The sequence below is a fragment of the Pantherophis guttatus genome, chromosome 1, assembly GCF_059756535.1.
Source record: "Pantherophis guttatus breed Tessera chromosome 1, ASM5975653v1, whole genome shotgun sequence".
NCBI lineage: Eukaryota > Metazoa > Chordata > Lepidosauria > Squamata > Colubridae > Pantherophis > Pantherophis guttatus.
This window is the reverse complement of record NC_142063.1, coordinates 235,586,788-235,602,171: the sequence shown is the minus strand read 5'-3', so window position 1 is coordinate 235,602,171 and position 15,384 is coordinate 235,586,788. Positions and strand designations below refer to the sequence as shown.

General features: G+C 36.6%; 1 protein-coding gene across 1 annotated transcript; it reads left to right on the top strand.

Moving 5' to 3' along the window:
• Window positions 1–816: 816 nt before the first annotated feature.
• AKIRIN2 (akirin 2) lies at window positions 817–14,811 on the top strand. The gene is made up of 5 exons (XM_034408953.3): window positions 817–1,393; window positions 11,467–11,607; window positions 12,442–12,591; window positions 13,821–13,892; window positions 14,126–14,811. Exons 1-5 carry the CDS (start codon window positions 1,189–1,191, stop codon window positions 14,134–14,136), a joined length of 579 nt encoding a protein of 192 aa, XP_034264844.1. The 5' UTR covers window positions 817–1,188; the 3' UTR covers window positions 14,137–14,811.
• The last annotated feature ends 573 nt before the right edge of the window (window positions 14,812–15,384 follow it).

Below are 15,384 nucleotides of genomic sequence, written 5' to 3'. Positions count from 1 at the left end.
CCTAGGCCAACTACAGTTCCTGGACTGAAAAAAAAAATCAGAAAAATCTAAGATTCTTTCTTAAGTTATAATCTTCCTTCAATTTATTTTAATAGATGTAGTCTAAGTCGAATTAAATCAAGACTTCGTCCGTTTACTGTGAGTTTTGTGCTCTTACTTTAATATAAAGTGTAACAATAACTGTAAACCTCTTCAGAAATAATATTGCTTGATGAGTATCTTAGCTTAAAAAAAAAAATTAAATCACCAATTAAATCACCAGAATTAAATCACCAATAATTCTACGCGTATATTATAAAACAAATATTTATTTTAGGACGTTCAGATTTTTTTTCCTTCCAAAATCTGTAATTTGCTTGGGAAGCAACTTGAAAAAGAGACTCTCTTCGCCAAACGTCTCTTCGTCTTTAAAGCCCATTTTTACATATGATCGACCTTTTAAAATTTCCAGAAACTAAGCTCTTCCCGTATTATTTTTACTCCCAACGTTAAAAAAAACCACTTTCGTTCCTAAAATCCAGGCTCCTCTGTAGGGATTTAAATTCTACCCCGGAAGTCGACTCTCTCACGCAATGTACTGTGGGTATTGTGGTTCCTTCTTCCCTCCAGCGTCTTTACGACGAAGGCGGAAAAACGGCCCAAAATAAACCACAACTCCCCTGATCCTTTAGGTCGGCCACCACCTCCACGCCGCGCAAGCGCACTGGCGAGAGCTGGTTTTTGAATCAGCGGCGTTGTTATTGACGCCATATTGCTGGTGTGGAAGAGTCACAGAGAGACGCGCGACGGCCACCGCCGCAGTCATCGCTCTTCATCGGCGGCTCCAGGCCGGGTAGCCTCCCGTCAAGCCGCCCCCACCGGCCTAGACACCCTCCCGGATACGACCCGGGGCGGATTTGCCGCGGGCGGAACCTAAAAGTCCAGCTGAGCCGGGGCCAAAGCTCCGGGCCGCTCCCTGGAGACGCAGGCGGAGCCGGCGGCCGGCAGGAGAAAGCCGAAGCGGCGCAGAGCGGTGGCGACCGGGCGTTTGACAAGACGCGGCAGCTCGGGAAGCTCTCCTCTTCCTCGCCTCCCGTGTCAGTCCTTCTGGCCGCTCCTTCGGTGCGAAAGGCCCGGCCGGCTCAGCTGCTGAGCCCCTTCTCCTTTTTCCTCCTCTTCCTCCGCCCTCCCCCTCAGCCCGACTCGGCCATGGCGTGCGGGGCGACCTTAAAACGGACTCTCGAGTTCGACCCTTTGCTGAGCCCGGCCTCGCCGAAACGACGGCGTTGCACTCCATTGTCCGCCTCGGCAGCCGCCGCCTCTTCCGCTTCGGCCTCTTTTGCCTCGTCCCCGCAGAAATACCTGCGCATGGAGCCTTCGCCCTTCGGGGAAGTGTCCACTCGCCTCACCACAGGTAATTGGAAAAAAAAAAAAAAAAGGAGGGGGAAGCGGGGGGGGCTGGGTGGGGCCGGGGAAGGGTCGTTGGGCGAGGGGGACGACAGAGACAAATCTCGGGCTCCTGTGAAGCCTCGGAAGAGCGTCCCCTCCCAACGGGGTCTGGCCCGGCCTCTGCTTTCCCACAGAAACCGTCGCCTCCCTCCTTTCCTTCCCCCCCCCTTTTTTTTTTCTTTCTTTTTTTTTTTTCCCCCTTTCGCCGCGGTGTCGGCACAATGGAAATGGCCGCCCTCCCCGCGGTGGGGGTGGGGAAGTGGCAAACACGGGAGAGGCCCCCGAAGGGGTTTGTCCTGGGCTGCGAGGGGACGGGAGGGAGGAGGAGGAGGACTGCCGGCCTTTCTTTCTGCGCCGGGCTGGGAGCGTGGTGGGGGGGGGGGGAGAAATAAGCTTCCCACCGCACCTTTGCCGCCGCCCCCCCCTCCCCCTTGGGAAAAGGCCGGGCTGGGCGGTGCGGGAGGTATTGGTGCGGCGACGAGAAAGAGGAACTGGGGAGTTATCGCGAGGGAGAGGCGGTGCTCTCCTCGGCCGAGAAGGCTCGAATGCAGCAAGCCCCCCTTTCTCCTTCTTCCTCTCCTCCTCCTCCTCCTCCCCCCCCCTCGGTCTCTCTGCCCTTCTTGGATCCCCTCCCGGTGCGGGCGATCGATCGATCGGTTTGCTTGAAGCCATTAACTCCGGGGTGCTAGTAATGTGAGCTCCTTTGCCTGAGCTTATAGACGGGCGGCGGGGCCGATTTTCCCCGAGCCTCGCAGCGTAGGAGGGGCGGAACTGGTCGGGGTCTGCCATCAATCACCCCCACTCAAGGCCGTTTGGGAAAAGGCCGGGCCGCCTTGCAAGACGAGAGGACAGATGCTTTTTTTTCCCCCTCCCTCCCTTCGTCTTTAACACCGCTTGGGATTTTAAGGCCAAGAGTGCCCATGTTTCCTGAAGCTTAGTGATAATGGGTTTATAAAAGGGTGTGTTTTAGAGTAGCAGCAAATAAGATTTGGGGTAAACGATTCGATTAAGGTAGCTTGTATCACAGCTCCTCTTACAAAGACAAATTAGTGGCAAGATCAAGCCTTGCTGGGTTGTCCCTCTGATAGTAGGGATTATCTCACCTTACCTCACTCACAGTGTGGTTTTTCATAATGACTGTAAAACTGGCCTTTTCTCCAGTATTGTTTTCATATCTCTCTCAGCTTTTAAGAAAAGGCTTTTTTTCCCTCCCTTCTCACTCATCCACTACAATTCTCATTCCATAATTGTCTAAAAGTGTAAGGTGCCTGTTGGGAATGTTGATTTTGGATCAGTTCGTAAACTAGGTTGAGATAGATGGCATTGCCATATTGGTAAGGAATGACTGTACAAATATGATTACATAGTAAATTCTTTTGAAATGAGCTTTAGACCTTGGAAATGTCTTTTATTTTGAAGGATGCTTTCTTAATGGAAATTTTAAATTATTACAAGGTCAGAGGTTATGAGATTCATCTTTTCTCCTGAGACTACAAGTTACAATCTGAAATATTAATACTATGGCATATAAATTGGATAAGCAGTTGGCACCCCTAAACTCATGTGTGAACTTTATCCTACTTTCAACATTCTGCAAGCAAATAATTTGATTCTTCCTTGACATTTGAGGGAAAGGATTAGATGATATGGCACTGAGCATTTATTTAGTATCCCGTCTAATTTATGTGCTACTACTGATTTTAATGGGATGCTAGAAATGTTGGAATATTTCCCGAGTGAGCAGCTTTTAGAGTCAGTGGGACAAATTATGTATCTTCATCATTGTTATAAAGTAACCATTGTTAAAACTAAATGCAGCCAACTGTTTATTACCACATAAAGTGGGTGACTTCACTGAAAGTAGAAAGAAATACTCATCTTAATGAATATTTAATGTAAGTAGGGGTTTAAAATTGATTCAGTGCAGTGGACATCTAGGCATCTCAAGTCATTAAACAGCTTGCAGTCATTGGAAAACACACTTTTGAAACATAGGGAGCTCCTGGAAAAACCTATTAAAGAATAACGCTGTTGAAAGGTATAAATGGATGGTTGGCTAAGCTAAGCAATTCCATTTAAAATAGAATATAGACAGGTTAATTGTGCAGAAACAGCCTTGTATTTAAATATTTAATAATGAGGTTTCTAAGATACTAATTAAGACGAGATCAATAATTCCACACACATGCACATAATTGTGTAATTGTACAAAATCTGTCCATTGTGTATGTTCCTTTGAAGTGTGTGTTCACAATATATGAATACATTTTCATTGTATTAAAAACTTGCATTTCTGCCTATAAAAATGCTTGCATCATGTAAAAAAATCTATTATGATGTAACATTCTGATCTAATAAAGATAGGCATATACTTAAACTAATGAGAACTAGTATAGTTCGTTGGGTAAAGCTAGGGAAATCCAAATACAAGCCCCTCTGCTCTGCCACTATGAAAACTTACTGAGCAGCTTTGAAATGTCTATTCTCTTGGTTGAACCTGTCTTACAGGGAATTTGCACCTGAAACATCTTTGCTGTGGAAGAATAACAGTGTTACTGCCTAATGAATCATAAGAATCATAGAATGAAAGAGTTTGAGGGTCTTGATGGTTATCTAGTCTGACCCATACCCAGTGAAGCATTCTACTACTTATAGCATCACTAGAAATACTTTAATTGTTTTGTGGTGTGTCAACATTTGCATTTACAATTTTCAGTGAGTATTGTATAGATTTTTATAGAAATGTGTAAATAATCTGTTATAGCATGGCTTTAATGTTAATGCTGCTTTCTGATATTCTTTGAGGAATGATAGATGCTGAAGAATGCCTTTGGCATATTTCAGTTTGTTGCTAGCTGTCATATTTCTATTATGGGGGCAGTTGATAGTGCCACTATTTGTATTACTATTTGTAGTGGCTGCAGTTGATATTTCATTAAAAATTTTAGAAAATTTCTGTATCACATGTTGATTTTCAATTAACAGCGTTTATAGATTCAGTGGACAAAATAACTACAATATCAAGGCAGCATTGCCAACAGTGTTGAATGCTGGGAGTTCTAATTCAATGATTTACAATACGTCACTTAAATAAATAGCACAAGTACCCTCCCCCCATAAAATAGGCCAGTTTTAAAATGATCAATGCAGTTTTTATAGATAATTAAATCTCTATTAAATTATTTCCCAGTTGTAAGATCTTCTTTAAAATGTTGTGTATGGAAAAATATGCAGTGAATTATATTACATTTTTATGCATATTTACTTAGAGCTAAGTTATTTAACACAGTAGGACTAACCTATCTGTAAAATATAGAATTACATGCTAAAGTAATTGAAAGTTTTATTTAAAAATAAGCATGATTATATTTGTATTACGGTATACCTATTCATGAGTGGATTCTTTTCTGTGCCTTAACTCCTTCAATTTTGTGGAAAGTGGAGGCTATTTCAGAGATTTGAAATGCTTGGTGAAAGAACTAGAAAGTTTGATTTTAGAAACAGACTATTTTTTGCATATCTGAAATATTCCCTGGTAAATATATAAAGTAATAATGACAAGTAAATATTTTTTATTTAACTGGATACCATTACACTTGTCTTGTTTTTTGAAATGTTGCATTTCTTAAAAATTCATGGAAAAATGTTCTACAATAATAGAAAAGTTCCAGTTTTTGGAATATATTTTGAAATCACTGGTTATATTTGTAATTTGTCTTTTCCGCTATATCCCTCTAGGATTAAGACCTTTGAATTTTTCTGTTTAAAAATAAAACTTTCCAAATTAATAAATGAGGGATAAAAATCTAACTTTGAAGTTGTGATTCTGTAACTAATAATATACTTGTTAGTTAAAGATGGTTATGAACAAAGGGGAGAAAGGACAGTGTGAATGTTGCATATAATTTTAAATTTTTGTTTGAACAACTTTACAGTATTTGTTAATGCCCATCAGGCTCTATTCTGCTTCATATTGATGTTCTATCTAACATTTGTCATCATCTGCAGGAACTTCATATCTTAGGGTTTTTTTTCAGACCAAGGCTTTGGTTCAGTGGGTTGTGTGTTGACATTGTACACAAATAAAAAATATTCTGGGCCACTTAGCATACAGAAATAGACATAAAAAAAGAATTAAATTCCCAAGGGAAACATCCAGAAGAAGCAATAGCCAGTCCCCCCTCCATAAAAGTAAAAACAGTACCATTCCAGGTGGTAACTACTTCTTCTATAAATTCACTAATTATTTTGCTGGATTTGTAAGACCACCTAATCAAACTCAAGACACTGATTTTCATTTAACAAAATTAATATACTTGTACCTTTATTACACTTTTACTATACCTTTCCCCAAAAGGTCAAAATAGGAGTGTGCTATGCTGCCATCAACAACTTTGAAAGGTTGGATTATACTGAAAAATGATCAGTGCAAAGCCATCAACTGAATGAACATCATACCTGATTAGGTATTTAAATCTGAGTTTCCTGAATTCTCAGTTATACATACATACCATGTTTCTCCAAAAATAAGACCCTATCTTATATTTTTTTTGAACCCCGAAATAAGCGCTTGGCCTTATTTTCGGGGAGGTCTTATTATTTGGGGGCATGTGGAGCAAGATGGGTCTCCTCTTGCAGTCTTACCTGATTTCCAGCTCTGTCTCCCTATCGCTAACCAGCCTGATTGGGGTAATTATCAGGGGATGTCTTATTTTCAGGGAAACAGGATACATACATACATACATACATACATACATACATACATACATACATACATAATCATGTGATTCCATTTCAGATTAAACCTTATAATAGAGTACTAATTATTTTATTGCAAGTACAGTCATGTGTAGCATATACCTAGAAGAGTCCCATAATTTACTCAGGAACTTAAAGAAAATATACCCAGAATTGAACTATCATTTCTTGTATAAATAAGTTCAAGAAAAGAATTTTGACTTAGCACACTCTTGATACATCAATTTTAATGAGAACCATGTTGTGTAGTATAAAGTTGTTAATAGATGGAGTCTTATATTTATATACAATATATTTCAAACTTTTTCACAGTTGCTTGACTTTGAACATTTAAATTACCTAGTGAGCACTATTTTAAACTAGTTCACATAAGTCTATTCATCATTTGATGACTTAAATGTATGACTGAACCATCATAGGACATATTTAGAACCTTATAATAATTACTGCCAAGATCCAGTGTTAATGGACTTGGCTTCCATTCATAAACGCTTCTGGCAACCTATGTAGTCATATGAGCGAAAGTCTTAGGACATTGTTCCAGTAAACTGCTTTTGCAACATTTTAAAACTGGGTTGGTTAAATAATAGTCACCTAGTATTTTGTATCCCAATATTGGTAGTGCCTTATTTGAAAAGCTAAAAGCCTTGTACTTAGTTACTTAAGTTAGTTAGAAATATTATTGATGCGTTGATCCAGTATTTTCCTTTATTACGTGACATGTACCATACTTTTAGTGTCAATTTGAAAAAGCATGATGATATTATCTCAATTGATTTTTTTTACCAGTTCTAAGTCTCCATACAGTATTTTAAATATCCTGTGTTCACTTCGGCAGCACATATAGTAAAATTGGAACAATACAGAATATTTTAAATATACTCTTTAATATTTATTTTATTCCAAAAGTAAAATTATGTATCTAATATCTAATAAAATAATATCAGAATGATAATCTTTTTCCTAGATTTTTCTCTTTTTTTCTTAAAAATTAAAATCCATACTAAACAAAATGCTGGCTATTCTGCTAGCATGATTGACATGAATCCACCTCGCAAAGTCAGTTCTATGTATACTGCTTGAAGCAAGAATAGTCAGTATGAAGGATGCTATACCTGGAAGAGCACTTGATTGTCTTGAAGAACTAATATGTCTTGTTGCTATATGTCCACTGATTACTAAATAATAATGACACTTTTAATAATAGTGTAACATACATTGAAAATGTCAAGCTGTTTATGTGTCAAAGGGAAACTGAGGTTATAGATGGCAAAATAATAGGCATAATATGGAAGTGGTACTGTTTACATTATTGTGATGGAACAATGTTTACATTATTGAAATGGAATAATGTTGCATCATATTTCATTGAGTCACTAGAAAATTGGGATATATATTTGAATAAAAATACTATGAAAAGACATCGGTGTCAGATTGATTAGTCCGTAGTTTCTCCTTTCCCCACTTTTTTTTTAAAAAGAGGGTCATTTGTCTCCTTTAGTAATTTGTTTCTTCACCATATATTCAGGAAGCCCCCAATATTGTTCTTAGCTTTCTTTACCAACCTCAACTCATTTCAACTTTTTGCCTTCCTGACATTAGCTTTGCCAGTCCTAGAAAAATCCTAATGTGTCCCCTTTGGTGGCAAATCTTCATGAGCATGCATATTGTTTAAGCTCATTATTTAGCAGCATTTAACAACAGTCTTATAAAGGAAGTTGGGAGGATTTAATCCAATACACTTAAATAATTAAATAATTCAAATTCGGATAATTCAAACTACAATATTTTAATTAGCTAAGATTTTCTCATTTATAGTGAAAATGCATCTTTGGTGTTTGATAAAAATTTAATGTAAATTCATCAATATTTAAAATTTTTAGTTTTTAGACAATGCATACCATATAAAATAATTATGTAAATAAAGTGAATCAAGTACAAACTCTATAACACTAGTGAATCCACTTGGAGTTAAATCAGCTCAAATTCAAAGATGAGTGTTGAATATTTTTGCAATTGTATATAGGACAACAGCCATCTTTAAAATAATAATAAGTATGTTTTTGTTTTCTGAAGAAAGGTAATATTTAACCAAACCTTGATAAGCCTTTTTTATTTTTTTAAACAATCATCCCTCTTCGGTGTATTTTAAAATACAAGTTAGATGTTGTTAATAAAAAGATTCCTATTAGATAAAAGGAATACAAGATTTTTTGCTTTTTTTGGAAAGAAAAAAGTTTTACTGTAATTGTTTATATTTTGAATGTATTATTCCAGATTCTTTGTGTACCACTGGGATTGTCTATTACTGATAGAAGTTTGGTCACTTGAGTCGTGTGGCTTTTTAAAATTTCATCAGAAATCTTTAGCCCTGCATTGGAATATTGACCCTGATAATTCCATATTTCAGTGGTCCAAGTGAGAGAATCCAATGGTAGGGTTCTCTTCAGATGAGAAAATAGGCTTAGAAAAAAATATTTTTTATTTGGGAGGACATTTTCAGGGTTTGTTCTCCTTGTCCATTCAAGTTTTTTTTTTTTTTAAAGGATCTTGATTTATGTTTTTAAATCATGTGGATCCCAGAACAACTGTGATAGCCATCATTCTTAGAACAATAGCAAGTGTTACATCAAATACATTTTGGGATAATTAATTTAGATTTCCCTGTTTTGTTCAGGGCACCTGCTACAAACTAATTACTTTACATTTAGTACATTGGCTTTTTTTAAAAGCACCAAACTCTATTGCTATATTAATAGAATACTGCAACCATGTATGCTTATAATCAGTTATTTGGAATTTTTTTTATCTCAGATAAATTCATAAGATATCTCTGACAAAACTATATACTAAACATTTTGATGATATACTTCAGGATAAAAGCTTTTTCCTCAAATACTAAAGACTTCAGGAATGTAGTCTGTTCATCATTTTGTTTTACTTTATCTTTGAAGTCCTATTCAAATTCTTCTCCCTTTTCCAGGTGTACTCCATATCATACTGTCCTTTAATTGACTTTGCACCTTTAGAGCAGTTAACTGTTCTCATTTTCATATTTTAGTACTGTAGAATATATTTAGAAATTATCTTTTTGAATTCTAATCGTTTTTCTGAACTATTTCAGAACCTTTTAAAATCTATTTTCCATTTTTATAAAATAGTTTTATTTTATTAAAAAGTCAATGATTTTTATATGCCCTGACAGGAAATCTATAGAAATATAGCTGATGTGTGGAATAAACTATGAGTCTGATTTCATGAAGGCATATTTAATAGATTTGTGATCAAGATGAAACCAGATTCTTGCAAGTTGGTAGCTTTTCTAGAGTAACTGTTGTTAATCCCTTTTAGTAGAAGGAACTGCAGCTGCTATCATGGGACAATTAAGGGAGGAGAATAAAATTCCTGCCTTTAGCAAAGTGAATAGAGTACCCTTCAATAGTAAGTTTAGCTTTGCTAATAATTTTAGCAAGGGTGGCTAGTTGGTGTATTCAAGTTTCATGTTGCTGATATAGATACCCTTATGTCCACTGTGGTCTCCAATGGCCCTTAAATGAATTTGTTTGCCTAAGAAGTTCATTATTGTAAAATAGTGGCTCACAGTTCTAATCCAAGATTAGAAATTTCCTAGCTAGAAGATTATACATCTGAGATTGTTTCTACTGTTTTTCTTTCTTTCCCCCTTCAGTTTTTTCTGGGTATAAATTTATACAATTATTTACTGAGTTTAGTTATTAAACTAAGCTTCCATTTGGAAAGGCTGTAAGAATGAATAAGAGTCCATAGCAAGAAAAGTTGTTTGGTAAATTGAAATAGCTAGCAACCATGAATTGTGCATCTGGATTCCAAAATAATATATTGGAGAGAGGCAAGTTTTTATGTAAATTGCAGGGCATAGACCTCCAAATGTTATAATTTTATATACAATAATTTAAAATAATGTGATTTGTTATATACTTGGTGCTAGGTATCATTTGCTGGCAGAACAAAAATGTTTCTGAGTTTTCTGTAAAGCGATTACTTGGAGATATAATAGCCATGCAAAAATATACTTGTTTGGTCATGGACAAGAAAGATTCTCAAAAATAGTGGTACCTTGGTATTTATCCTTAATTGGTTCCAAAAGTCACGATGAGTACCAAACAAATTTTTCCCATAAGGAATAATGTAGTGAATCACAAGGCAGCCGACACCAACAAATTCTAGCTTGTGCCTTGAGTACCAAACAAATGAGTACCGGGAAAAGGTTTAAATGTCACAATGTGTTGAGTACCAAATTCAATGAGTTTCAAAGCAGTTGAGTACCAAGATACCACTGCAGTACAATAGTGGTTGCTTCTGTGGACACTAATCATTGCTTTGGAGGAGGGAAAAGAAAGTGCTGAATTCTCATAGCAGAAAAAATATAGTAGCTTTCAATAGAAAATATACTTGATTGCTCTTATTGAAGATATATGTACGCAGTGAACAATTACAGGTAGTCCTGGACTTAGACCATAATTCAGCCCAAAATTTCCATTGCTAAGCAAGATAGTTATTAAGTGAGTTTTGCTCCCATTTCTTGCCACAATTGTTGTGAATCAGTGCAATTGTTAAGTAGTAACACTGTTAAATGAATCCAGTTTCCCCATTGACTTTGCTTGTCAGAAGGTCGCAAATGGTGAACACCGCAACTGTCATAAATACATGCCAGTTGCCAAGCATCCAAATTTTGATCACATGACCAGGGGTTGCTGTAAGGGTCATGTGAAAAATAGCCATAAGTCACTTTTTTCAGTGCTGTTGTAACTTCGAATAGTTAATGAATGGTTGTAAATCAAAGATTACATGTACTGCAAAAACTGGATGCTTCTGTAATGTAACCTAACTATCTAGTGGAACAATATTATATACGTGTTGGAATAAAAGAAGTATGTTTTATACCTTTCTTGGTCTCAAATCTGGAAAGATGTATGAATTATGTTTTCACTAGTGCTATGTTGTGGAAGGAAAATAGGTATTGGTTATGTTCTGCTAATTTTCTTGCTATTTTCTAGGGAAAAGCAGAGAACATTATCAGTGGCCTAATGCTGTTTTATCTCCATTTATATCTTGCAGCTATATGAAAGGTGTGAATAGGATTGGAAATTGTAATATGATTTTTAGTTGATAAGTTGAACTTCTGAAACAGTTGACACTACCTTTAATGCCATTCATTAAGAGTATTTTCTCTTAATTTAAATTGTTTGAAATGACTGAGTTAGAATTCATAATCATGTTTACTACATTTCTTTTTTCTAGAGCAAATTCTGTACAATATAAAACAGGAATACAAACGCATGCAGAAGAGAAGACATCTAGAAAACTTTCACCAGACAGATCCTTGTTGTTCTACTGATGCACAGTCACAAGCATTTCTCCTTTCTGGACCAGCTTTGCCAGGTGAAGATTTCAGAATAAGAATGCATTTGAATTTGTGTTTTTCTCTAAACAGAGAATCAAAAGAATCACAGTGATGTATTATTATTATTAGAATGAATTTAACTTAAAATTTAATGATGTTTATCCAGCTGAATAGTTACTGCTTGCAAATCAGGTTTTGTTGTTCCAGCAGCTTAAGCCATCCTTTCTGGGTTAGAGATCTTCCAGAACACACTTGTAGGGTAGGCTGGTATAGTAAAGAGAAAGAAGAGAAAAGAGACACAAGAATTTATTTTATTTCTAGTCTGTCAATTTACCGGCTTGTGGTAGTTTACAGTACAAGCAAAACAATATAAATTATCAACAAATCTGATTAAGCCCAAGAATTATCAGTTTCCATATACCTGCAATAAAAAGATCTTGAGGGCCTGGAGGTTGGGGACATCATCACTTTGGAAGGCAGAGCAATGCATAAGACATGGGCACCACTGAGAAGGCTCCTCATCAGTCTTCACAGCTCCTATCATAACGTCGTGCAACTTACGACTGCAAAATTTTACAACATTCAGGTTCTTGGAGTGATATTTAAATTATGAGCTGTTTATAATAAGTTATATGATTGTTATAATCTGATTCTCAAAGTACTTTAAAGTGAACTGTTATCTGCATTAATCTTTTAGAAGATGCTTTATAGTAGGGGTGTCAAACACGCAGCCTGGGTGCATCATGTGCTTGCCATGGCCACACCCGTTTTAGCGAAGAGGAAAAAAGTTGTGATACGTCATGTGATGATGCGAGTTTGACACCCTGCTCTAAAGCATAATTGAATTACCTCTGGAAATAATTTGTTCAAAGGTACTTCATCTGCAGCGTCACCACCACTGAAAAAAGAACAGCCCCTCTTTACTCTCAGACAAGTTGGAATGATCTGTGAACGCTTGCTCAAAGAACGTGAAGAGAAAATTCGTGAAGAGTATGAAGAAATCTTGACCACGAAACTTGCAGGTATGATAAAAACAAAATGTATGTCAGCTGTTATTTTTTCCATCCTGTTGCTTGGCTTGTTGATATGAGTTGTTTAACTGTATTTCTGAATGGCAATTTCTGTGCTTTAGTTTCAAATAATGATCTTTCTGCTTTGCAGGAACAGCATGGATAATTTACACTACTTAACTTTGAAATCATTTAGTTTTTTTAGATGTTTTAGCCACAATAAAGATTAATGTTCAGGAATTCTGAATGTTCTTAGCTAAGGTTTGGTAGCTTCTAGATTGCTTGCTTCTTAGCTTGACAAATTACAGTTGATGAGGATGGAGAGGAAGATGGGATACTATAAGTATCAGTTAGCACTCTGTGTTAACTCACATTTTGAGAAGCATTTGACTAAATATTAAGATACCAACAATTACTATATGCTGCAAGTTTCCTTACATTTTGACTAATTCATAACAAGGATGCCAATCACCTGTTTTAACTCTTGTAAACTTGAAATAAAGTCACATAAAGATAGAATCTAGGTTTTTGTTAATATAGAATGTGAACTATATTTCCTTTTATATAAGGAGGTTTCAATTGTGCAATAGAGCATCTTCCCCTTAGGGATGACTTTATTCTTGTGGAAAATGAAGGAAAGGCATAACTGTTATACCAGCAGTTGAGATATTTGCATATATCTTCATATATGCAGTAGAAATGATATTTGAGTGAATTTCTTGAAGCAATTGTCCTTAAGATGACTAGAAATATTTTAGTAAAATCTTGGTAGCATACTATTAGCCTTTTCTGCATAATTAAAAAAATAATTTTCAGTGCTAACCAAAATGTAATAAAATACTGCAGCATGATGTCCCTAGGCTATGCCACTTGTGATCCTTTGAGGTCATCCAAAATGTACAGCCCTAGACTGGAGAAAATGCTTAATTGTTCAGTCCTGATACTGAAGGAGCTGATACAATATGGAAAGAACAGGGAGACAGTGGTTTATTTTCATGAGGGAAGGCAATTCATCATCCCCTTGACATTCACTCTGCATTTCTTCAGATTATACCACAACCCCAAAAACAAATTTTAAAGGCACATGGAGTAAAATAAGATTCATGTTTCAGCTAGCATATTCATCTGCATATGACAAACATTGAATTCCATTTCTGGATGCAGTGTTTAAAGGATATTTTCCTTGTGTAAAGAAGCACTTTTATATATGGTACCTTACTTTAAATATTCCTTGATCACAGAACAGTATGACGCATTTGTGAAGTTTACGCATGATCAGATCATGCGACGATATGGAGAACAGCCTGCAAGTTGTAAGTATTTTAAGCTATTTTCTTTGATGTTAGATTTTGGTGGCTTGAGAAAGTAGATAGAATGGGGTGGAGTGGAACTCTACTTCTCTACTCTTCTTTATAAGAGTGGAATCATCCCCAAAGTGGAGTGATCTTCACAGGGATATAGTTTTAACTGGGTTTCTTGCTGAGCTTTAGTTGTGTAAATTCTTTGGTTATCTTATTTCTTGACTCGATTCTTTTTTCCTTTTCAGATGTTTCATGAATCATGTTTTCTGCATATGTGGGCAGCCCTGAAACCCTGTTCTGTTGTTGCAAGCTGTCCTTTAAAGACTTGCAACAATGCCATATTCCCTCTCCCCCCCCCTCCTCTGTATACACTGGTTATTTCAAGCTTTTGTCAGTGGCAACCACTCTTATGCAGCAACTGGTTTTGGAGTGCTCCCTGATGTCAGTACCACCTGGATGTGGACCTTTGCTACCTGTTAATACCAGTGGTCTCATTTGCTGTATCATTACAATTTGGCTTCTGTTAATAAGTTTGAAAAGTAAAAGGATTAAAGCTGGTGTATTAGAACTCTGCCCTTAACTGGTTGTGTAAATAAAAGTGTAGAATGACACTTCTGACTGAAGTTAGTGTGGTTTTCATAACTGTGCACTGCAAAATTGTATTCACAGTTAAATTAGAATGTAATCCCTGGACAACTTCTAAGCAAATAGCCCACAGAACTGCCTGTGAAATAGTGAAGGAGGGCATTTTTGTATTCCATGACTTTTTGGGGGGTTAAGAATGGGTTTATATAAGTTCTCATTTTTGTAGGTTTTATTTATTCTATCAGTCTTTAACAAATGTTTATTGCTGCAATTTTTCAGTGTATCATTGTTTTACTGCCCTTGTAGTACTGGAATTTAGTTGAAAGAATAAAACATTTACTTCTAACCTGTGTTTTTACCTATATAAGTGGCACTTTTGCCATCATTCAAATAAAATAGTTGTGAGTGTACTAAATGAAACTTCTATGTTTAATATTTATTAGCTAATAGTTCAGAAAGAAAGGTATAGATATGAATGTTCTAGAAAGCGTTGTTAAGGTTGACTAGCATGCGGAGGGCTAATTTGAGATTTGTAGGTAATTTTGGCCCTCATCAAGCATTCCTTTCATGTAATAAGTTATATGAGCAAAGAGGGTATGGGCATGCTACCTTCATTCCTCCTCCTATGTAGAAAGGTGAATTTTCATTGAACTCCTGTAGTCACAACCCTTGTATTGTTCCTCATGGAAAATCAAGCTTCTAAACTCTTAGCAAAGCCTTCACTGATACTGAAGGAGTGTGGTGGTGGTGTTTTTTTGCTATAGGCAGCCACCTTCCTGCAAGTAAGGCTGGCAGAAATTATGGGTGAACCAGGTGTAATCTCTTCATGTTACTCTCCTCACAGGCATACCTTATATAATGAATATGCCTGAATAATATTTTCTGACACTCAGAAATGTAAGATTAGCCAAGATGCTTT

Bases quoted from the DNA above. Each gene is read 5' to 3' on its own strand.
- AKIRIN2 (XM_034408953.3), top strand. From the start codon at position 1,189: ATGGCGTGCGGGGCGACCTTAAAACGGACTCTCGAGTTCGACCCTTTG. The intron at 1,394-11,466 runs GTAATTGGAAAA...TCTTTTTTCTAG, and splicing joins GTCCACTCGCCTCACCACAG to AGCAAATTCTGTACAATATA. The intron at 11,608-12,441 runs GTGAAGATTTCA...ATTTGTTCAAAG, and splicing joins TTCTGGACCAGCTTTGCCAG to GTACTTCATCTGCAGCGTCA.